At 42.3% G+C, this 25,861-nt stretch overlaps 1 protein-coding gene across 1 annotated transcript in view; it reads right to left on the bottom strand.

Moving 5' to 3' along the window:
* The window catches only part of SEMA5A (semaphorin 5A), a 630,546-nt gene that overhangs the window by 160,430 nt on the left and 444,255 nt on the right, over positions 1-25,861 (bottom strand). The window contains exons 11-12 of the mRNA XM_050938145.1: positions 21,334-21,541; positions 7,598-7,715 (exon numbers count right to left, since the gene is read on the bottom strand). Coding sequence (XP_050794102.1) covers positions 7,598-7,715; positions 21,334-21,541 — 326 coding nt within the window. The remainder of the gene's footprint in view (positions 1-7,597; positions 7,716-21,333; positions 21,542-25,861) is intronic.

Raw genomic sequence — 25,861 nt, forward strand, 5'->3', positions numbered from 1 at the left:
ACCCTAACTTTCAAAAGCACTGCTCTAGGATATCAGGTCAGACTGTGGTTGTAAAGCTTCATGAAAAATGTTGTGATCTTTTTTAGAAATTATTATTTAATAATGCAGAAGAAGTCAGAACACACAAGGGTTTATTCTCCAATGCCTTGCATTTTGTATAGTGATTTATTCTGGTACTAAGTTCAGAATGGTGTAAATGACCATCAATGTGAACTGGCCATTTTGCACAAGTATAAATTTCAAAACAAGGTGCAGGGCAGTGGAGAATAAAGCTAAGGCTCTGTGACCAAATGCACCCTGTATTCACACCCTACACACTGTTGTAATAATCTTTGTACAAAGTATTCCCTGTGAGGTATCATTTGAAAACTAATAACTCACTGGTCAACAATATCACCATGAAATGTACATGGCAACATTATAGGTAAGGTATGAATTCTCCCTGTACAATGTTCAATCCCACATAGACCCGTTTAATCACTCATGCCTAATCAAGACTATCTTAAACAAAGGATTGTGTGAGTGCCTCAATTTATATATAGTAGTAAACCAGGTCCTTGAGACAGCAAGAGTGTAACGAGGCAAATCTGTATTTCAGCATACATAGGACAGAAGAAAGAGCACAGGCACCTTCACCCCGACTACACTTTGCTTTCTTCACTGCTGGAATAAACTTTGCTTTGAGGAGTAATTCTCTGAAGAATCCATTTCAAAGAGTGACTAGACTATAAAAGTGAGGGGCAAGAACACCCCAAGTTATTAATTGAGAGAGACATTTCTCTTTTTCACCTAAGAAAGCAAAGGAAACTGCTTAACTTTGGGAGGGATCCTGACCTGAAATTTGGTCAGCCCTGGTGTTGGGAACATGTGGGAAGGATTTTACCTTGAACCAAGTCTAGCTTGTTACATTTTAGCACTGGAAAGAATTTCATCTTTATTCATCTTGTGACCATTTCTAACGTTAATGCCTTGTACTTATGCTCATTTAAAATCTCTCTTTTTAGGTAAATATACTTGTTCTATTTTTTAATCAAAACTAATCTAGTGTTGTGGTTAAACTGGGATCTGTGGTAGCTCAATTTAAACTAGCAAACTGTTCGATATTGTTCCATTACAGAGGCAATGGACACAAAATATCTGAACTGTCCAGGAGAGGGCTGGACAATGAAGAACACATTTTTTTGGGAGGAAAATTCAGGACTGGGAGTGTGTAGTGGTCACCCTGCAAGTAGTTACCACAGCTAATGGAAGGTAGAGTGTGACTTATGTTTGCTGACAGGCTGCTGTGGTCAGAGTTGCAGGACAGGGCAGCAGCTATACACAGACGCAGCGTGTGAGCTGCATGCTGTTTGTGAGAGGCCCAGGTGGAAGGTACAGCAGCAAAGCATTGTGAGGTACCCTAGGTTGCAGGGCAGGTGGTGACACAGCCCTCACGGGTGCGGACTGTATTCCAGAACATGAGAGGATCCTGCTAGGATGAGCTTATAGCACACACAAATGTCACATGGGCATGAATACTCCTCCTGCTCTCGCCTCAAAAGCTCCCCAGCACTCAGGGACTCAGAAGTTATGGTGCCTTCCAGGAGCCCTTGCTGTTAAAAGGTCGAGGAACTGCGCTGTAAGGGCTGCCTCTTCTCTCCATCTCAACTGGCTTGAAGAGGGGAAGGGGCAGAGGAAAAGAATCAGGGGCTTCAGAGGAATAACAGACGTTCAGCAGAGGTGAGGAAATCATTTTTGCTCCTGCATCAGGGAAGTGCCACTCCCGCTAGGAAGCAGGAAAAGAATCTGAAATTTCCATTGCCACCATTCCCCCACTCATTCATCAGCCTAATGCCACCAACTTCCATAATGATCCTTGAAGCAGCCTCTTTTGTGTAAGTGTGAAGAGACATTGTGGGAGAGGGGCACTAAGGAAAGGAGTAGAGTAATCTTGGCCAGAGCCATACAACTCAGATACTTTTCAAGAAAACAATGAGGAGTCCGGTGGCACCTTAAAGACTAACAGATTTATTTGGGCATAAGTTTTTTTGGGAAAAACCCACTTCAGATGCATGGACTGAAAATTACAGATACAGGCATAAATATACTGGCACATGAAGAGAAGGGAGTTACCTTACAAGTGGAGAACCATTTTTAACAAGGCAAATTCCATCAGAGTGGATGTGATCCACTTCCAATAATTGATGAGGAGGTGTCAACACCCAGAGAGAGAAAATTGCTTCTGTAGTGAGTGAGCCAGCCATTCCCAGTCCCTATTCAAGCGCAAATTAATAGTGTTAAATTTGCAAATGAATTTTAGTTCTGCAGTTTCTCTCTGAAGTCTGTTTTTGAAGTTTTTTTGCTGAACAATGGCTATTTTAAAATCTTTTATTGAATGTCCAGGGAGATTGAAGTGTTCTACTACTGGCTTTTGTACATTATCATTCCTGATATCTGACAGAGACAAACACCTACAAGATCTTTATCAAACATTCTTAAAACTACAATACCCACCTGGGGAAGTGAGAAAACAGATTGACAGAGCAAGACGGGGTACCCAAAAGTCACCTACCACAGGACAGGCCCAACAAGGAAAATAACAGAACACCACTGGAAAACAATCCCTCACTCTCACAGACCTTGGGAGGCAAGCCAGTCCTTGCTTACAGACAGCCCCTCAACCTGAAGCAAATACACACTAGCAACTACACACGACACCACAGAAACACTAACCCAGGAACCAATCTCTAACAAACCTTGTTGCCTACTGTCCCCGTGTCTACTCTAGCGACACCATCAGAGGACCCAACCACATCAGCCCCACCATCTGGGGCTGCACCTCTACTAATGTGATATATGCCAGAAATGCCCCTCTGCAATGTACATTGGCCAAACCAGACAGTTTCTATGTAAAAGCATAAATGGACACAAATCAGGCACCAAAAATTGTAACTAATTAAGAAAGCATCAGCCTGCCTGCTAAGCAAGTCTGGGTCGCCTAGCGGTTATATCTGTGATCTGTGACTTACACTGGCTGCAGGTCTATTTCAGAATTAAGTTTTTAGGTGTTAGTTTTGACCTTGATTTGAGGCCTGACTATCTGACAGACTGCTTTTCTCCTAATTAGTACTGTGGAAGTTGAGGACATCTGAGGCACTCAAGCTAGCAGCCCACTTGCATTATAATCAGAATGGCACTGTTGGCAGGGCATTTTTAGTGAAGAAAACTTGAGTCTGGAATTTGCATTTCTCTTTCACTATACTGAACTCTGGATGCTGTAACTTTCTGGAAACACTGCAGGGAAAATCTTTCCTGAGTCCACCTTTAAGGTATTCTCCTGAAGATCCACTTCTTCATGATGCCTGTGAAGAAACTACCTGATTTATACACCTCTACCTCACTCTAATGCGGTAGTGGGGAGCCAAAAATCCCTATCATGTTATAGCTGAAACCCCGTTATATCAGGGTAGGGCCGGCCAGCAGGGCTCCAGCCGCTACGGGGAGCCCCAGACCCTTTAAATCGTCGGTGGAGCCCTGCTGCCGCAGCCCTGGGGTAGGGGTGGCAGGGCTCCAGCGGTGATTTAAAGGGCCTGGGGCTCCCCACAGAAGCCAGAGCCCCAGGCCCTTTAAATCGCCGGCAAGCCCCGCTGCCGCTGCCCTGGCGTAGCAGCGGCAGGACTCCAGCGGGGATTTAAAGAGCTCTGTGCTCTAGCCGCTGCGGGGGAGCCCGGGCCCTTTAAATAGCTGCCAGAGGCCCGCTGCTACCACACTATATGCAAATCCGTATTATATCAGGTGGCATAATAGCAGGGTAAAGGTGTACTAACAAACCTTTGGAGTAACTTTGGAATAATCTTAGGAAATGGGGGAAAACTGTGTTAACATAACCATGTATTAACAAGATGTGACCAAAACACCACTTTATTCACTCTTCTGTACTCTTTGTCTTTAACCAATATCAGTCTGTCAGTCATTAGACTCAGAGTTCTTTGCTGGTTTGAAAATGTTTATTAAAAATGTGAAACTGGCCAGAACAAACAACAACAACAACAACACGATGAGGAAAAGCCTAAAAGCCTTGAGAGGTGGATTTAGCTTCAAAATGAATTTGAGAGTACTGTTTAGAATACACATTTCTATTTGTACACCGCAGATGATCTCAAATATTCCCAAAGGCAAAAAACAAACAACCCCTCCCCGCCTCTTTCCTCTAGTATGTATTTAGTATGAGAGGGATTTGTGAACTTGATGCTAAAGCACTAACTGTTGGTTACTAGAAAAGTGTTAGCATACAAGCAGTTTTTCATTAAAAAAGAGCAAGTCTCCAAGTGGGTTTTACCCCCGATTAGTGGTCACTGTCAGTTTTGGAAGGTAGACAGTGGTATGCTTAATACTAGCTTAACTTTTTCTGCTGAAGTTAGCCATTGACTTCAGCGGGAGCAGTGTCAGGTCAAAACTGAGTGCTTTAGAGAAGCTCCTTCACAGAGCACTCAGACATGTCTGGACAGCCCTGGGAGACAGTCAGGTTGGGGGAGACAGTTCAGACAGTCAAAAGGTATTTTTTTATCTAAGTGCAAGGGTGACATTTTATTCCTATATTCATCACTTATCCTTCAAGTCACTCTCCTCTCCCCAACCTTTTCAGTGATAACTGCATTATATTCCCTGCCACCCAGGCTTGTGCCCTGTTTGAATCTCACAGCATCCAGGATCTTGAAAAAATCCTGCCGTTCTTCCCTTGTAACATGCCTAAAATCTGACTTCTCATGTGTATCCTGACTGCTAACCCCCTGCCTCATGCACCAGTTATTTTTAATCTTGACTATCATAACCTCCCTTTCTTTCTGGCTTCCTTTCTTCTCCCCATTCTAGTCTATCCAAAACACTGCAGCTAAAAATCATCTCTCACTGCCCCTCCCTCCACTGGCTCCTTGACTACGCATCAAGTTCTGTCTCATCTTTCTCACGTTCAGGCATCCATATTGCTCTTTCCTTGCTTATATCTTAGTTCTCATTTCCTTCTATTCCTTCTCTTGTTCCATATGGTCTGTATAATTATCTTGCTTCACTGCTCCTTTTGTTTTCTTCTCCCTACTCAAGAATCAGTACCAGTTGTAGCCACTTTTCTGCCTTAACAACCTCCCTCTTCTTCAGTGCAAGGTGTCTCCACTTTCTTCTAATCTGTCTCTTGGTTGGTTTCCTTTACTATTCTCACCTCCGTGTTGTCTACTCTTGCTCTTGAGTGTATCTAAAACAGCACTATCTGAATTCTTTGTAAATCGTATTCTGCAAAGAGCAGCATTCCCTTTTCCTGAGGTTTCTGTTGACTACCCTCTTTCTCTTCCACATTGGTTGGGTGTCTATTCCAATTATGCTACCAATCTAATTTATAGATACATTCTACCACCCTGATGCTGAGTAGTACCTTACTTCTAGAAAAGGGTCGGCAACCTTTCAGAAGTGATTTGCCGAGTCTTCACTTATTCACTCTAATTTAAGGTTTCATGTGCCGGTAATACATTTTAACATTATTAGAAGGTCTCTTTCTATAAGTCTATATTATATAACTAAACTACTGTATGTAAAGTAAACAAGGTTTTCAAAATGTTTAAGGAGTGTAATTTAAAATTAAATTAAAATGCTGATCTTATGCCGCCAGCCTGCTCAGCTCGCTGCCAGTCTGGGGTTCTGTTCACCTAGGCCGGCAGCGGGCTGAGCAGGGCCTGCGGCCGGGACCCCAGACCTGGGGGGTGGGGTTCAGGGGTCAGGGCAGAGGGCTGGGGGAGGGAGTTCATGGCAGAAGGCTGGGGTGTGGGGAGGGGTTCAGGGATCAGGGCAGAGGGATTGGGCTGTGGAGGTGCAGGGCAGAAGGCTGGTTGTGTGGGGTGTGTTCAGGGTCAGGGCAGAGGGCAGTGGGAGTGTGGGGGGTTCAGGGCAGAAGGCTGGGTGCAGGGAGGGGTTCAGGGGTCAGGATCGAGGGATGGAGCTGTGGGGGTGCAAGGCAGAAGGCTGGGCGTGTGTGAGGGTGTTCAGGGGTCAGGGCAGAGGGCAGTGGGGAGTTCAGGGCAGTGGAGGTGTGGGGGTACAGGGCAGAAGGCTGGGTGTGGTGGGGGTTCAGGGGTCAAGGCAGAGGGCTGGGTGCGTGTGGAGGGTGCAGGGCAGAAGGCTGTGGGTGTGGGGGGGTTCAGGGGTCAGGGCAGAGGGGTGTGGGAGGTGCAGGGCAGAAGGCTGGGTGTGGGGTGGGTTCAAGGGTCAGGGCAGAGGGATGGGTGTGTGGGGGGTGTAGGGCAGAAGCTGGGTGTGTGAGGGGGGTTCAGGACATAGGGCTTGGGTGCTCAGCTGGTGGGGGTGCTCCCAGCCCCCTGCCCTGAGTGGCTCATGGCAGGGGGCTGGAAGGGGTATGCCCTGTTCCGCCCCCTTCCCCAAGGCCCTGTCCCTACCTCTCTTTGCATCCTCTACGGAGTTGTGTGCATGCTGCCACTCTTCCCCCTCCCTCTCAGAAGGGCCATCAGCTGATTGGCGCAGGGAAGGAGAGGGGGAGGGGCAGGAAAGCACCACGCTGGGGGAAGAAGTGGCGAGGGGGGAAGCTTGGCTGTCGCAGAACCAAGCTTCTGCCTCCTGCCCTCTCAGGAGAGAGCGGTGGGCAGGAGGGCTGAGTGGGGCTGGGGGCCGGAACCGCAGCAGGCAGCTGTGTGCCGCTCATAATCGGCTTGTGTGCCGTGTTTGGCACACATGCCGTAGGTTGCCGACCCCTGTTCTAGAATAATCCCTCTGAATGAAATGAAACTATTTCAGGACCAAGGTACTAGTCAACATGAATAGGTGAAGCAGAATCTGGCCATTAGTTTGCAAACTCCTTGGGGAAGGGAATTTTCTTCTTTGTTTGTAAAAGACCATCTGCACTGGTACATTAAATAATAAAATATTTATTATTTTATTGTTTATTTCATTACATATTTTGAGTATGATATTAAAATGTTGAGGCCAGACTAAACAGGAGAGAGAGCCTATCAACTCCATCCCACATTAAATTTAAAACAAACAAACAAACAAACCCATGAGTAGTCATAAATATTATACTTGCTATAATCAGTGTTCATGTGTCATTATATGTGTGGGTTTTATGCATCCAAACAATCCACTTTGTGTCTCTGGAAGGATAGCACCTTTTCAATTAGTGAACTTGGTGAATCATTATGTGACTTTTTAAATTAGCAATAACAACCTCAGGGGGCAAGATTCCATCTCTAGCAATTAAAATCTGGTTTTACAGTACAAAGTGTGTGTGTGTGGGGGGAATTCTGGAAGGAAAAACATTTTGCTGTAATTTGTCTCTGAATATTCATCTTCAAAGTGGGAATGTGTATGGTGGTGGAAGAAAGCTGACTGCTCCATATAAAATTGCAAACAATGTCTTGTACATACTTTACTGCAAATTAGTTGGCTACGAACTGAAACACAAATAAGTTTACAGTCCACATGTGAGCAGAAAGGCCTGAAGCAATGTGCTTTGCGTATAATTATGTTCTCAGCCTGAGAAATCTTACAGTGACTAGTTTACAAGAGATCCACATGAACTCAAGAACTTTAAGAGGTCAATGAATTTTCTTGGACTTACTGGACACACAGTGATGCTTTGCTCCCACTGACTCATGCTTAGACTTTCTTCCAGGGTTGTGCATTTCTTCATCACCATGTCCCAGCCACAGTAAGGATCCTGGGATCTAATACATGCACTGCAAATATAAACCCAAAAGATTAGCTAATATGAACACTTATATTTGCCTATAATGCCAAGGCTCCCTGAGATGCTACTTAGCATTTCCTCATATTATATAGATCAATAAAGTAAAAACAAACACATAATTATTATAATGGAGTTCAGGTGGAGCATCAAGATGACTAAACTGTGGAAAACTAATGGGAATTAATAAACATCTGGGAAAGACCTAGAATCTGTTATAGGTAGTCCGGTAAATTTCTAGTTGCGTGCATAGTATGTAGTCAAGTTGTAATAATACTTAATCATTGCAGTATAGCAGAAGTGATTACAAAATTTAATTGTCTGCTCCCAGATGATTTCAGAAGGCATGATGTTGACTATTTTGAAACTACATTTATCGCCTTTTAAGAGGAAGGAGATAATAGCTGATCCTTTGAAACAGAACTCAACAAAACTTCATTAACAGCAGCTATTTCTTTTACAGTGTGGTACAGAACTCTTTGAAATAAGTACCAAAAAAGTGGCTTATTCTGCCCTTGTTATATGGTATGAAATATGAGAGTCCGTGCAAGTTAAGTAAATAATATCTCTGCTTAAAGGAATAATCCCACATTTTCATCATGTATTTGTTGTTACCAGTCTCTTTAAATCCATCATCGGGGGCTGACCATTAGATCCTCGCACCAAAATATTCATACTTTCCCAGTACATGTACATATGTATTAAGGGGAAGTTTGTAGTAACCCCTATATTCAGGCTGCGTAACATTTTCAGTTGTAAAAGATTCTTGCAACCTCTTTTTTAAGAAGTTCCTACACCTCCATAGTTTGCAGGAAGCCTCTGAAATTTGGCAAGGGAGAGAGCCCTCAGCCTACAGAAGTGTTTATTCTTTATCCCATAAAATGTGTTCAGGTTTAGCTGAGTTCTAAACTGCTAAAAATTCCCATTTCCCTTATCTGACTTGCACTGATCAGCAATGTCTTGGAGCATACAAAAATAATTGCTAAATGAAGCATTCTAAAGAGCTGGGCCCATGCTGCTGCCAAAGCTGCAGCAGAACAGTAGCAGCAGCAGACACCACACTGGGAAAGCATGGGAACTGTCAGAGCACACTGTAGCAGTGTAGGAGCAGGGACAGAACTAAGGTATGGCAGGAGGAGCTAACCCTTCCACTCCACCCCCCACAATACCCCTCAGAACCAGCACATGGTCCTAGGAATCCCGTTCACCTTCTTGGGGAACCACATGAGACAGGAAAAGGGAAAGAGAGAAAGCACCAGGTCAACCACTCTGAGTCCCAGCACATAAAGCTAGCAGTTCATCCCCTTTCCCAGATAACAGCTTTCTTTTGCTGATAGCTATTACTGTAGATGAAGTGGTAGAGTATGTTCTGTCATGATAAAAGTTCATCAGTCAAATACCATTAATGATACATGACCGAGTGGGGATGTTCTTACCACATGGAGCATAACACAAGGGCATCTCTCTTGTTCTGCTCTTCTCCACAGAGCTCAGGGAGGCACTGTGTATAAGACACAGTATGGCTTTTTTCATCTTATTCTTTCCACCATTGATTTGCAAGTTTCTGGGTAATTTATAATTTTTTATACTTGCTCTCAAATTGGGAATGGAAGAGGGTATCTTCTATCTACATTTATATTTATTCTTGTGTGCCTATTTTTGATTAACTGTCCCAAGTTCTAAAGCCCCTTTTCTTCTCTTGTTGGGGATAATAAAGTTCCATTTATGTTCTCCAGGTATCTCATTAGTTTGTGTTGCTACTCCCAACTGAAAATCAGTTAGCCACACAAGATAAATACTTTATACAGAGTGAAAGGGAAGCAAACTTTTAGGCTAGAAGATTACAGAGCTTTTGTCTGATGCTAAAATTAAAGATGCAAGTGATAACACACAATAATGTGTCAGCATTTTCATCAATGAAACAGAAATACCTGTTCTTAAATTCAGAGTATTGTGTATTTCTTTTTCACTTCACATGAATAGCATAATATTTAAGAGGGAATTTAATGCATATAAATGGATAAACAGACACAAAAGAGCTGTTAAATTCTCCCTATGGCCATGTCTGAAGTGTTTTTTTGTGAAAATCTGCCATCGTTGTTGTAACACCATTATAGCTCCACCAGTGCTAGTCTATACTAGCACTGCCCATTGTTGCTATCTGCTAATGGTGTAAACAGGCCTATATGATACTGTGGTACAAATGCCAACAATCAGATGACACTGACAGCACTGGTGGAGCTACACTGCTGCTAAAGAAAAGGTGAGAAGATTTTTCAAAAGAAACTCAGTATAGTTCCAGCCTGATTGCATGTAATTCCCATCGATTGGGTACGAATGGAGGGGGAGATTTTCAAAAGTGCCTATAAAATTTAGGAGCACAAGTCTTAGTGAAAGCCAATGGGAGCCAGATCTCCTCCAAAATTGGTATCATAGTGATCAGTGACAGCTGTTCACAAAGGGAGAGGTCAAACTCTATCTTCTGTTGTGAGTATATAACTTCCATTGACATTAATGGGACAGGCAGACACTGAAGGGCAGAATTTGGCTCTATTGGAGGAAGTAGGGAGAACTGTGGCTGAAATAATGCAAATATATGAGAAATTTGCCAAAAGGCTGAAAAAAGAGTTACTTACCTTTCTGTAACTGTTGTTCTTTGAGATGTGTTGCTCATATCTATTCCAGTTAGGTGTGTGCTCATGCCGCATGGACAGATGTCGGAAACTTTTCCCCTAGCAGCTACCCATCGGGCCGGCTGGGGAGCCCCGGAGTGGCGCCGATGTGGTGTTCTATATAAGACCTTGCCAGCCCGACCCCCCTTCAGTTTCTTCTTGCCGGCTACTGCGACAGAGGGGAAGGTGGGTGGGAATGGAATAGACATGAGCAACACATCTTGAAGAACAACAGTTACAGAAAGGTAAGTAACCGTTTTTTCTTCTTCGAGTGATTGCTCATGTCAGTTCCAGTTAGGTGACTCCCAAGCCTTACCTCGGAGGTGGGGTCAGAGTCATTCCCCTCAAGCCACCTTGACCCTGGTTACAGACATATCCTCGATAGGTAGCTGCTAGGGAAAAAGTTTCCAACATCCGTGCATGCGCACACCTAACTGGAATTGATATGAGCAATTACTCGAAGAAGAACTACTTTTATTCTTCCTACTGATTGGCCAGTTATATTTTTCATCCTCTGCCCTCCAAATATACGTTAAACTTTACAAGGTAATCTTTAACTTGCACTTGAGCCTTCGGCTCCCTTTCAAGCTTGCTTTTTCCTTTCATTCTTCAGTCACTATTATACCACTTCTGAGGCCAAATATTAAGTTATTTTGTGTGATACTGCTATCAGCTGATTGAACTGGCTAGTATCCACTGAAGATGGAATAATGTTCAAAGGGGCATGGTCAATTTGAGAACTGGTTCTTTTCAAATGTGTTAAAAGTAGTTTCAGATATTATACCAGCATCTAAGTCTTCTTACCCATTTTTGTTTTCCTTTCTCCTCTACCTTTTAATGCTTCTTACTCTCATGTCACTGTGTCTCACACACCCACAACCAATGGAGAAACTGACACAGTACAGAGGAAACAATAAAACTAACTAGATGTGAAGGGCTGTCAAATGCATATGGTGTGAGCAAACTGGAAGCTAATATAGATTTTCTGCCTCTAATCTCTTTCAGTTAAATTTATCTTGGGTACTACTGTAGGAATATTTCTTTCTGGAAAAAAAATTACCATGATTTTTAAGTTGACAGCACCCTTTTAAACAGAACAGACTAATTGGCAAAATTGGATAATACATTAGCCCCCTTCTACCTTTGGAAACTTGGGTTACATTTTAATTTTATCAGAGGTGAAAATGAGTTACTCTAGTGGGTATCTGTCCACATCTCAAACACATTACACAATCTGGCCCAGGAATAAAAGTGAAAGTGTCAGGACCATGGGTCAAAATTGAGATGCACTAGAAGAAATGAACAAGGAAACATATATAGCACCTGTTCACATTATACCTGACCAAAATAAGTACCTTCCTTACAGAAGCAGTAAAAATGACCTATGTCAGCCAACTAATATGAGAACAAATATAAACTATGTTTCAATTAATATGTAAAAAACAAATGGCTCACTTGAATTACTAAAAAAGGAAAGGAAAGCCCAGGAGGCAGATTCTTCTCTCAGGTACACTGGAGGGAATCTAATAGAACACAGTGTATTTCAGTGGAGTTACGCTGCATTTACACTGGAGTAGCCAACATCAGACTTTGGACCTAGGCTTCCAGTATCAGCCCTGACAGTGTTATAGTTCTCATACTTACTCTGCTGGCTTCCCTTGCTGTTTCTTTTCTTTGAATCCTCAGAGAGACAAAAATCACAAAGGACGTTCAAAACCAACAGAACTGATCATGAATCAGTTCATTACAAAGCACTACTCCTAGTCCACTGAGGTGACAAAACTATGGTTCTAGCATCTCTGCAAAATGTACTGTAATGCTGGACTTCTAGTGCTTGTTTCAAATTTCCATACCTGCTTCCTTGCTTTTCCATTTAATTAGCAAAAGTAAATGATGGCTGATTGAGTATCCTTTTTGTAAGTCATTCACTAGCTGTGCTGCCCACCCAAAGTTTAAACACTGATTTATTACTTATCAGTTAAAAAAAAACAAAAAAAACCAACAACAAAAAACTAATCAATTTTAAAGTGGTTTACTTTCCCTGGCTATTTTATAATTAGCTCCAAACGGCCTAACAAAACTGCTCTACTTCAACAATACCTGAGGTCTGTGACGTATTCAGAAAGAAAGGCAGAAATGAACAGTGCTGCAGAGCAAAATGCATATGGAAGCATTCAATTTTAGCCTTAAAAAAGAATACATTACATACATATACATATACATTACACATATACAAGCAGAGCTATAGAGTGGGTGCTTCTTGTTTTTATCTTAACATTAAAGACCAAATACTGTCCCATTGACTTAAGAGACTTTTACAATTCACTTCAATGGGGCCAGGATTTGGTCCTGAATGAATTTACTGTTTGTGGTACATCCCAAACATATATGCTTGTGGACTGTAGTCCTTCATTCAAAGAACAGATATAGCCGTGCACATTTCCCCATATTGATCTGTTAATATGCCTCAGCCCTTATCCATAAGGAGCATCTGGGCAGCACAGATTTTGTAATGTAACACAAAGTCTTTTATCTCTGGCAAACCGGTTCAGTTTTGCCCCAACTTGGCAGTAAGGAGTATTTGGTCTCTGAAATAAATTGATGATCTCAGTCCTGTTCCTAATGGAAAAATTAACATCATAATGGTCACACATATGTATGGCTAAGTCAGCAGAAAGAGCTAAATGGTCAAGATCAGCAGTGGACAAGAAGATCTTGTCTTTCAGTTTTCTTGAACATTCCATTTTTGTGTGGAAATGTATCATATTGATTCAATTTTCCTCAGCTTCAGGATGAAATTTCTAGTCACACTGAAAAAGACCCAAAGCAGGATAGCCAATAGCCCAGTGGTTAGAGCATTCACTTGGGATATCAAAGACCTAAGTTCAAGCCTATGCTCCAAATCAAGCAGAGCAGGCATGTGAACCTGGGTCTCCCACATAAGAGAATACCCTAATCACCAGACACTTACTTTGTGAAACATTTTGGAAGTCCTGGTTTCATTCTGATGCAGAATGAAAACAAAATGTAAACCCTTTAAATTTTGTCACAAAATTGAATTCTTGCTTTTTGGCTAGCCCTCCTTGAGACATTGCTGGTCTGATTTTCAAAGACCAGCACCCAAAAGCTAACCTATCTAAAGTTAGGGGATACTTTTAAATGTTCATCTCTACATGTCTTTAGGAGAAAACATCACCCCAGAATGGCCACCACTTTGCTCAGGTCACGTTTCTGAGTTGAGAAAAGGAGCAAGGCATAGAACTGACCATATCTAAACCATACAGTATAATCATCTTACTTTTTATTTTACAACTACATATTAATCTCTCCTGCAAAGTTAACTTTTAAATGTGGTATCATGAGGGACAGAATAACTGCCTGCCAAATTTTCCTTGGCTCTCTCCTTGATTCTCACTGGTGAAAACGATCACAAATTCATCTTCATTAGATCCCATGATGATGGGAATTCATTAATGAACTGATTGAATCAATTCATTGTACCTGACTGCTACTACTAACAAAATTGCCAAATAAAATCTACATCCAAATTATACATGTTAAGCATTAAACCAGAGAACCCACGTTAGACACATCGTACAAGTGGTTGTGACACTAGGCCAGGAGTTGTCAACCTGAGCCTGAAGAAAGAGCCAGAACTTACCAATGTACATTGCCAAAGAGTCACGGTACTACATTAACAGCCCTCTGTCAGCTCCCCCACCCCCAGCACCTCCCAATCAGCTGTTCCCTGGTGTGGAGGCTCGGGGGGGTGGGAGGAGGAGGAGTGAGGGCACTGCAGGCTCAAGGGAGGGGGTGGAGCGGGAGCAGGGCCTGTGGCAAAGCCAGGGCTTGAGCAGTGAGCACCCCCCAGCACATTGGAAAGTTGGCGCCTGTAGCTCCATCCCCAGAGTCAGTGCCTACAGAAGGCCACATATTAACTTCTGAAGAGCTGCATGTGGCTCCAGAGCCACAGGTTGGCCACCCCTGCACTAGGCATTAGGAAAAAATGACTTAGAATGAACTGTGTGTTGCTCAGTGAGAACATCGGAACCCGTCAGATGCCACAGGCCTGATAATGAAACAAAATATGCTAGTTTTATAATCTCTTCTTTTCTAGGAATAAACACTGGCACCCAGATACCACACTGGGTGTGTATAATGTGCTTGTCAAATATGTAGATTTTGACTGACAGTTCTCCTGTATAGATCTACAAATAAGCAGATAAGGAGAGATCCACAAAGAGAAATATGGATAGCAAGTGTGTACTGGAGGCTTGATGTTTTCTTGTTGAGAGAGCCAGACTACATAAAACTGAAATTTGACAGAGACACAGGACTAGTGTGATAAATAGAAAGGAATATAAACATTGCCTAATTAAGTGTAAAAATGTAATAAGAAAAGCCAAAGAGGAGTTTGAAGAATGGCTAGCCAAAAACTCAAAAGGTAATAACAAAATGTTTTTAAGTACATCAGAAGCAGGAAGTCTGCTAAACAACCAGTGGGGCCCCGGATGATCGAGATACTAAAGGAGCACTTAAAGATGATAAAGTCATTGAGGAGAAACTAAATGGATTCTTCGCTTTAGTCTTCATGGCTGAGGATGTTAGGGAGATTTCCAAATCTGAGCTGGCTTTTGTAGGTGCAAATTGGAGAAATTGTCACAGATTGAGGCATCATTAGAGGAGATTTTGGAATTAATTGATAAACTTAACAGTAACAAGTCACCGGGACCAGATGACATTCATCCAACAGTTCTGAAAGAACTCAAATGTGAAGTTGTGGAACAATTAACTATGGTTTGTAACCTGTCCTTTAAATTGGCTTCTGTACCCAGTGACTGGAAGATAGCTAATGTAACGCCAATATTTAAAAAAGGCTCTAGAGGTGATCCCAGCAAATACAGACTGGTAAGTCTAATGTCAGTACTGGGAAAATTAGCTGAAACAACAGTAAAGAATAAAATTGTCAGACACATAGAAGAATATAAATTGTTGGGCAAAAGTCAACATGGTTTCTGTAAAGGGAAATCGTGTCCTACTAGTCTATTAGAGTTCTTTGAAGGGGTCAACAAACATGTGGACAAGGGGGATCCAGTGGACATAGTGTACTTAGATTTTCAGAAAGCATTTGACAAGGTCCCTCACCAAAGGCTTTTAAGTAAATTAAGTTGTCATGGGATAAGAGGAAAGGTCCCTTCATGGATTGAGAACTGGTTAAAAGACAGGGAACAAAGGTAGGAATAAATGGTAAATTCTCACAATGGAGAGGGGTAACTAGTGGTGTTCCCCAATGGTCAGTCCTAGGACCAATCCTATTCAACTTATTCATAAATGATCTGGAGAAAGGGGTAAAAAGTAAGGTGGCAAAGTTTGCAGATGATACTAAACTGCTCCAGATAGTTAAGACCAAAGCAGACTGTGAAGAACTTCAAAAAGATCTCACAAAACTAAGTGATTGGGCAACAAAATGGCAAATGAAATTTAATGTGGATAAATGTAAAGTAACGCACATTGGACAAAATAACCCCAACTATACATACAATATGATGGGGGCTAATTTAGCTACAATGAATCAGGAAAAAGATCTTGGAGTCATCGTGGATAGTTCTCTGAAGACGTCCATGCAGTGTGCAGTGGCGGTCAAAAAAGCAAACAGGATGTTAGGAATCATTAAAAAGGTGATAGAAAATGAGACGGAGAGTATCTTATTGTCCTTGTATAATTCCGTGGTACGCACAGACCTTGAATACTGTGTACAGATGTAGTCTCCTCACCTCAAAAAAGATATATTGGCATTAGAAAAGGTTCAGAGAAGGGCAACTAAAATGATCATGGGTTTGGAACGGGTCCCATATGAGGAGAGATTAAAGAGGCTAGGACTTTTCAGCTTGGAAAAGAGGAGACTAAAGGGAGATATGATAGAGGTATATAAAATCATCAGTGATGTAGAGAAAGTAAACAGGGAAAAGTTATTTACTTGTTCCCATAATACAAGAACTAGGGACCACCAAATTAAGTTAATAGGCAGCAGGTTTAATACAAATAAAAGGAAGTTCTTCTTCACACAGCGCACAGTTAACTTGTGGAACTCCTTGCCTGAGGAGGTTGTGAAGGCTAGGACTATAACAGTGTTTGAAAGAGAACTGGATAAATTCATGGAGGTTAAGTCTGTTAATGGATATTAGCCAGGATGGGTAAGGAAGGGTGTCCCTAGCCTCCGTTTGTCAGCGGGTGGAGATGGATGGCAGGCAAGAGATCACTTGGTCATTGCTTGTGGGGTTCACACCCTCTGGGGCACCTGACATTGGCCACTGTCAGTAGACAGGATGCTGGGCTAAATGGACCTTTGGTTTGACTCAGTACGGCCATTCTTATGTTCTTATGTTCTCATGGCTTAATTACATTTGTTTTAAACAATTCTGTGACACTGGATAAATGAATACTGCAATTAATCTGAACTAGTTCTATTTTGTAAATAAAAATTAAATTACTTCAGGAAATGCTTCATTCTCTTATGCAACAACTTTGTCATGGTTTCATTTCATAGACATAAAGCAGGCTACATGTGACCAGTGGACATGCACATCTTTAGCTAAAACATTCATCATCATTCAGCAAGCTGCAATTTTAATATTTGTTGCAACAATATTTTCAAGTTAATTTAGAATCACTATTTATTGTGAATGCAAGACATTTAGTTAGAAAGATCACAGGCCAACATTTTCAAAACTGAGAAGTGATTTTGGGTGACACTGGAAACCCTTCGAGCTGTTAGGATGTTTCAAGTTGGGCACCCAAAATTAGAGCATCTACAACCACTTTTGAGAATCTTAGCCATAGTTAGAACCAAGACTACCATAACTCTCATACATTTAGATCTACTGTAGATTTTAGACCATGACATGCTTTGCCAGCTGTATGCTCAAAACTATTTTGCTGCAGAAAAGAAGTTTTCCCAAAAGAAGTCCACAGAAGCTCAAACCTTTTGTAAATAATGTTGATGATAATACAACTGGCATTTTCTGCAAAGCAAGGGAAACTGAGAAGCATTCATTCTACACCTTCTGGGCTGCTTAAATCAGCATTAGTGTATGGAATGTAAAATACTTTAAAACTTTGGGGACAAGGTTAAAAAGAGGCAGAGTCCTGTGGCACCTTATAGACTAACAGACATCACGACACGCATCTGACGGAGTGGGTATTTACCCATGAAAGTTCATGCTCCAATACGTCTGTTAGTCTATAAGGTGCCACAGGACACGGCTGCTTTTACAGATCCAGACTAACATGGCTACCCCTCTGATACTTGAGGTTAAAAAGAGTATCCTTCCAGAATTTTCCCCTCCATACCTCTGATTTCAGGTGATTCTCATAACTTTATTTTAGAAAATACAATTGCCAAACTTCAAATGATTGGTGAAAGGATCTAATGGAAAATGGGCTGATCTAGAGCTGTTTTAGCTGTATTTCAAGCTCTACAATTTAGGGGTACTTTAAAAAAATCCCATTTCCTTGTACAACTTAAAGTAAATAAGCCAACCACATCATTGATCTGGATTTACGAAAACCACATGGCTGTTTTATTTTCTTCTTTTTCAAATCACTTTTTGTTTACCATAGTACTCTGAACCAAACATATGTAGTTGAGATCATCTGTTTCACATAACATTTTGCCATGCTAAGAGGAAAAAACATATTTCTGTCCCCAAGAGGCTATTGCAATAAATATCTTCTGAGCAGCCCTTAAAATTCTATCAGTTTATCAGAATTCTTCTTTGTTTACCACAGCCATTTGTTTAGAGCAGAATACATACATGTCTATTTCATACATAAACAGTCTAGATATATGGAAGAGGTATGACAGAATACACCTCTACCTCGATACAACGCTGTCCTCGGGAGCCAAAAAATCTTACTGTTATAGGTGAAACCACGTTATATCGAACTTGCTTTGATCCACTGGAGTGCATAGCCCCACCCTCCGGGAGCACTGCTTTACCACATTATATCCGAATTTCATGTTATATCGGGTCATGTTATAATCAGGGTATAGGTGTATTTTGGGCTGAGCAGGAGATAATTGCAGTTTGCCTCTGCCTGACAGTTTGGTCATGGTAGGAAGGGAATCTGAGGAGAAGACTGGCAGCTAGGCAGAGGAGCAGAAGAGTACATGACTGAAACTGCTGGGATCAGGTAGGACAACAAATCTTTCGGGAAGGATCTTGAAACTTTGGGACGGGATCCAAAATATAGGTGAATTCAGACCCCTCCCCCCATAGTTTTAGTTCATTTCATTCTCTGTAAAATCAACCTAACACTAATAACTTTCTTCCCTTTAATAGAGCAGATCTTCAGCTAGTATAAATTGTCATAGCTCCACTGAAGTCAATACTGTCCTCAGTATATCTAGCAGTTATCTTACAACGGTACAGTATAACACTGGAAAACAGTGCTCAACATCCGATCTTCCTACCAGTCTTCCTACCAGTCTTAGAGCTTGCCCATAGTTGGAAATGTATCAAAATAAGCATTTAGTTATTTTAGTATAAGCCCCTGGACACTCTTGTTCTAGAATAAGAATGTCCGCATGAGATTTTATACCAAGATAACTATTTTGGAATAATTATTCCAGAATAGCAATTTTGGTGAATTTCCAAGTGAAGATAAGCTCTTATAAATATACAAGAATAGTGTCTAGTAATATCTTAGCGCATATTACTGATTATATTATATAATGGTAAGTAGTAACTATTCTAAACTGTAACGTTTTGGACATCCACTCAATGTGCAGCAGAAGTCAATAAAGCTAACAGAATGTTGGGAATCATTAAGACAGGGATAAATAATAAGATAGAAAATATCATATTGCCTCTACAAAAATCCATGGTACACCCATATCTGGAATACTGCATGCAGATGTGGTCGCCCCAACACAAAAAAAGATACACTGGAATTGGAAAAGGTTCAGAAAAGGGCAACAAGAATTATTAGGGGTATGGAATGACTTCCATATGAGGAGAGATTAATAGGACTGGGACTTTTCAGCTTGGGAAAGAAACTACTAAGGGCGAATATGATTGAGGTCTATAAAATCATGACTGGTGTGGAGAAAGTAAATACAGAAGTGTTATTTACTCCTTCTCATAACACAAAAACTAGGGGTCACCAAATGAAATTAATAGGCAGCAGATTTAAAATAAACAGAAGGAAATACATCTTCACACAATGTACAGTCAACCTGTGGAACTTGTTGCTAGAGGATGTTATGAAGGCCAAGACTATAACAGAGTTCAAAAAAGAACTAGATACATTCATGGACGATAGGTCCATCAATAGCTATAAGCCAGGGTGGGCCGGGATGGTGTCCCTAGCCTCTGTTTGCCAGAAACTGGGAATGGGTGACAGGGGATGGATCACTTGATGATTACCTATTCTGTTCTTTCCTTCTGAGGCACCTTGCATTGGCCACTGTCAGTAGACAGGATACTGGGCTAGATAAACCTTTGGTCTGACCCAGTATGGCCATTCTTATGTTCTAATGCTTAAACATAACAGTTAAAGAGGGTGTGGGTGGGTATGATGGAGAATAAAAGCAGGGGATACACATGGCCTCTGACACAAGTCAGGGTACCAGTGACTCCATAACAACATTTCTCTCTCTGTCTGAAATAAACAGGGATCTTGAAAAATATATTTTCAAATCTCTTTAAGAGAGGGAGAATGCTGTGATGATGGTTCAGCAGTCAAGTGAACAGAACAAGCATAAGGCTATACTAATGGACATTTTTCTTTTCCAGATGGGTGGATCCTTCATTCAAGCAACAGCAGAATACAAAATAAAAACAACTACAATAACAATAAGATTCTAGCTTCAACTGGCTAAATCAAAAAGTTGTTTCTCCAGCCTCAGCTGATGTAAATCAGCATAGCTCTATTGAAGTAAATGGCTCTATGTTGACTTACATCAGCTGAAGATCTGGCCCACTGCATCCAGCTATGGTCTAGTTCCCATGCCAAAGCATTTCTGTCAACAGGACGTGTGCCAGAAGAGAGAAGTACCATGAGGTGAAACATGGAAAGAGTTGAACATTGAAATATCAATTTCTTTGTTACAAGATTTTGCCTGAATTTAGGTGACAATTTTTATATATTTAATTTCCTTTTTTGTAACAAGAGAAGTACTCAGCTATTGAGTCACTGTCACAGTTGTAGTTAGCTATTACATTTTTCCAACACAGCAAAGTACCTAAACAACAATTTCCCCAGCTAAGTTTTCCTTAACTCTTTGTTCTTCTCAAACTTTCTTTCTGAATCTCAGGAGACATTCAATTTGATGCATTACAGTGGAGTTTAAAAGGAAGAAAAAGACCTACCATTATCTTAAAGTTGTCCCTGAATTTTATGAATTAAAAACACAAAATCAAATGTTAACCAAACCACCATGTGACCATGAAGCATATTTACTAAACTACATTTTGGCAACATAATTTTATAATATATTTTAGGAGGGAAAGGAGAGACGTCATTCCTTTTCAGACAGTGAAGAAACATAGGTGATGAATTACTGTATTCAGATACATTTGGCTTCCATCCCAGGGTGGCTACCTCTGCTCGATCTTCAAATACCATTTTCTATGCCACATAATATTGGAGACTTATTTGTAATATAAGTAATTACTTTTGATTAAGTCATACAGTTCAAATTGTATATCTTAACATTAAAACACCTCTCTTGGGAGTTTCTTCTAATCATAACAAATTACTTAATATCAAAAAGTACTCCCACAGTACTATTTTAAGCAATGTAAACAAGAAGTTTAGATCCATAGTTATAAACATATATTAATTTTGATTCCCACAAAGCTCCCTTTTCCTTCCATGAAACCCTTTAATTACGTGCTTCTCTTCAAGCAGATAAAGCCAGCTGATGTTTCGTACCTGTGGGTTTTGTAAAACAGACACCTCTTCAGGGGAATCTTTACTACATGTTCCTGAAGACCCACAAACAGAACACTCTGGCTATGCAGAATCTGCAGGCTCCTGATAGGTTCTTTCTGCCTCCTTGGAAAGAGCTCAATTTCCTCGAGTAAGCAGCTGCTTGAAGTCTGATTCATTGGAGCGAGTACTTTCTTAATAGTGCCATAGTCTGTAAAGGCAAAGGGGAAAATTACAAACTGGAAATCATATAGGGAACACTACCTACTCAATGCCACTCATTGCCACTCCACACATTGGGAGGCTTTGTAAAAGGCCATTTAATTTGGAGGATTCAGCTGGTTTTTCTATTAGTGTAAACTGCCCACTATACAAGTGAAAGGAAACTGAATATAAAATATTTTATAAAACAAACAATGGCAAAGCAGTTTAGGAGCATCAGACAAACACCTTAACACAGTGGATGCTGGAAGATCAACATTCAAAGTTCAGCTATTATGGGCACACATCTGCAGAATCCATTTATAGCAAGAACTATGATCAGAGAGTGTATAGACATTCCTATCATTTCTAATTTACAAGACTATAGTATACCTGACTATTTTAAAAAGACTCAGCAAAAAATAATAAAGTACATTGTTGCCTGACTTGATCTGCTTTTGTAAATGAATGAATTTAACTACAGATTACGAACAAATAGGATAGCTTTTATTAAACAAAGTAACCTCTTTAAGGAAGTGCACAAAGTATGAAGAGCCATATGCTTGTTTATTCGGTAAGGGTTTATGACACTACAAAGTACAAGTGCTTCACGCAGATTGTCTAATCATTTTGATCCTTATTAGAGAAAGTAATCACCTTTCCTCTGACTGAGAAATACAGTGATTCACTCTGCATGCTACCTGACGTTTGGTCACTTCTGAGCAAAAACTGTTAATCACACCAACTCGATACCAGACCATTTATGAGATTTCTGAATTTAATTAAGTATTCTCAACATTTAAAAATATTTAACATGAAAACAAAGGACCAAATTCTCATCCAGTGTAGACACCAGATGGGGTCTGGCTGAAAGAGAGCACTATGTGATTCTCTGTGTGCTGCAAATGGTGAACATTAAGGGTCCAGTCATGAAAACCGTCACTTACATAAATAATCCTTATATATACAAGTTGCCCTTTTCAGGCATATGGGGCAACCTATGTGAATGAGGAATGCTCATGGGAGTAAAAGCTTGTGTAACCTTTGAGTGGGCTAGAGTTCACTTCATTTCCCGTCTCCAGTGCCTTAAAAAAAAGGCAAACAAAAAAACCTCCTCCCATAGAAACAGGATTCAGAGTAGAAGCCGTGTTAGTCTGTATCCGCAAAATAGAACAGGAGTACTTGTGGCAGCTTAGAGACTAACACGTCTGAGCATAAGTTTTCGTGGGCTACAGACCCATTTCATCGGATGCATGCAGTGGAAAATACAATAGGAAGATCTATATATACACAGAGAACATGAAACAATGGGTGTTACCATACACACTGTAATGACAGTGATCAGTTAAGGTGAGCTATTACCAGCAGAAGAGAAAAAAACTTCTTGTAGTGGTAAAAATGGTCAATTTCCAGCAGTTGACAAGAAATTGTGTGGAACAGTAGGGGGTGGAAATAAACATGGGGAAATAGGTTTACGTTGTGTAATGACCCATTCACTCCCAGTCTTTACTTAAGCCTAATTTAATGGTGTCCATTTTGCAAATTAATTCCAATTCAGCAGTCTCTCATTGGAGTCTGTTTTTGAAGGTTTTTTGTTGTAATATTGTGACTTTTAGGTTATTGAATGTTATAATTCTTGAAACAAATCAGACGTCAAGAATTATAACATTCAAAAACCACTTGGAGAACACTTCAACCTCCCTGGTCACTCGATTACAGACCTAAAAGTCACAATATTGCAACAAAAAAACTTCAAACCCAGACTCCAATGAGAGACTGATGAATTGGAATTAATTTGCAAAATGGACACCATTCGGCCCACAGGAGTGTCCTGCCCAGCCCTTGAACTCCTGGCCTGGGAGGCTAGCCCCTGTCCACATCCCTGCTTTCTTCCCCACCCCGCCCCCAGCAGCCTCAGCTTGCTCGCTCTGCTGCAGGCACAATGCTCTGGGCGGCAGGGCTGTGAGCTCCTGGGGAAGCGCAGCTGCAGCGCTGGGCCTGACTCAGTGATCTGAGCTGCGTTGTGGCAGCGTGGCCCAGCTACAGCCGGGCAGCACGGCTGTAGTGCCACCAAGCACCAGTGCTCCAGGCAGCACGGTAAGGGGGCATGAGCGAGGGGGTTGGATAGAGAGCAGGGGAATTTGGGGTGGTGGTCAGGGGGTGTGGATAGGGGTAGGGCAGTCGGGGGAGGAACAGGGGGTTGAATGGGGGCAGGGATCTTGGGGGAGCAGTCAGGAAGGAGAGGGGGTTGGATGGGGCGGCAGGGGGCAGTCAGGGGCAGGGGTTCCAGGGACAGTCAGGGGACAGGGAGCAGGAGCGGCTCTAGCTATTTTGCTGCTCCAAGCACGGCAGGCAGGCTGCTTTTGGCGGCTTGTCTGCGGCAGCTTGTCCCCGGTCCCACAGATTTGGCGTACTCACTGCCAAATTGCGGCTGAATCCGCAGGACTGGAGGACCTCCCACAGGCACGCTGCCAAAGGTTACCTAACTGCCACCCTAGCAGGGACTGGCAGAGCGCCCCCTGCGGCTTGCCGCCCAGGCATGTGCTTGGAGTGCTGGTGCCTGGAGCCACTGCTGACAGGGAGAAGGGTGGTTGGATGGGGCAAGAGTCTGGGGTGGGGGCATCAGGAATGAGAAGAGGAGTTGGATGGGGTGGCAGGAGTCCGCGGGTGGTCAGGGGACAGGGAGCTGGGTGTGTGGATGGGACTGGGGTCCTGTGGGGGCCGTCAGGGAATGGGGGGGTTGGATGGGGCACGAGTCCTGGGGGGGAGCAGACAGGAGGTGGGGGCCAGGCCACGACCCTCTTCCCTAACCGGCCCTCCATACAATTTATGAAACCCGATATGGCCCTCAGGCCAAAAAGTTTGCCCTCCCCTGCTCCATTTTCTTGTAGATATTTTCAGTTGGAATTCATGCAGACTCTTCCTATGCTGAAATCACTGCTAGCCAGTCAGGTAACTGATCAACCAACCGCTCAGTTAAGTGTATAGATTTAAAGATAGCCCTGTTATAAGAAAATACAAAACTGAGAATAGCAAAATAGAAATGACTCTTTCCCCATTACTGCATTTAAAGAAAAGCTGGTGAATCAGACTACTGAGACAATTTAACTCGAACAATTTGGCTAAAATCAGAACAACATTCAAAGCATACAATTAAAATAGAAGTTATTTTTCCCTCTCAATTTCCCCTTGTTATAATCAGCATTGCCCATGTTTCCCTGTTAGAGGCTTAACAATGTCAGTAACCTGCTGCAAAACGCTTCAGAGTTAGGGACAAGCGAGTTAGGGCTCAGCTTCTCCCAACTCACACAGGGCACCTGGCCTTCGGCAAAGCAGCTGCCTTGCCTGCTTCCCCTCATGGAGTCTGACCCCAGCAACAGGGAACCTATTGGAGCAGACCCAAAACTACCACACCCAATTCCAGAAGCTTCTGGATGTGGAGTGCTTAATCTGCCTAGCAACAATGACCCAGACACAACTCACTCGTACCCAGGGCCGTCCTTAGGCATAGGCAGAATAGGCAGCCGCGTAGGGCCTCACTCTGCCTGGGGGCACCACTCTCCAGGCAGCCCAGACAGTGTAGAAGCAGGGCTGCTGGGTCCTAGAGAGAGCCGAATGCAGCACAGTCTGAGGAATGGGATTGGCTGCTGGGGTCTCTGGGAAGGGGTGGGGGTAGGGTTGGGAAAGGAGCTCACCTGTGAGTGTGACTCTTTCCCCCGGCTGAGGTGAGGTGAGGCAGGCTCTGTGGCTCTGGAACCAGTATCCTTTGTTGTCCCCCATAACATCCATTCTTCTCCCCCCTGCCCCACGGAGCACCCCCTCCTTTCTCCCTCCTCCCCAGGAGCACCCCTCTCTCTCTCCTCCCTCCCCTCCGTCAGGGCTAGGTTGGGTGAAGTGCTGGGGGGGGGGGAGGCTGGCTGGCTGCCTGCTGAGGAATGAAAGTGAAAGCAACTCACTTCCTCAGCAGGCAGCCAGAATTGGAATGTCACACAGGGCTTAGCTGGGGTTAGCCAGAGGTGTGAAAAATCAGGATAAGGGATTGGAGTAGGGTGAGCAGATATCCCTATTTTATAGGGACAGTCCCAATTTTGGGGTCTTTTTCTTATATAGGCTCCTTTTACCCCCCCACCCCCACCCATCCCTGTCCTGATTTTACACACTTTCTCTCTGGTCACTCTAGGTGGGGGTAATTGGTGCCTATATAAGACAAAGCCCCAAATAACAATCCTGAATCCAATTTCAATGTTTTTTTTAAATCAATATCTTAGCCAAAAACAGAAAATTAAGTTGTTGACAATTATTAGTGACAGGTTTGGTTTGAGGCAGGGAG

This window comes from Gopherus flavomarginatus, chromosome 2 (assembly GCF_025201925.1).
Source record: "Gopherus flavomarginatus isolate rGopFla2 chromosome 2, rGopFla2.mat.asm, whole genome shotgun sequence".
Lineage (NCBI taxonomy): Eukaryota > Metazoa > Chordata > Testudines > Testudinidae > Gopherus > Gopherus flavomarginatus.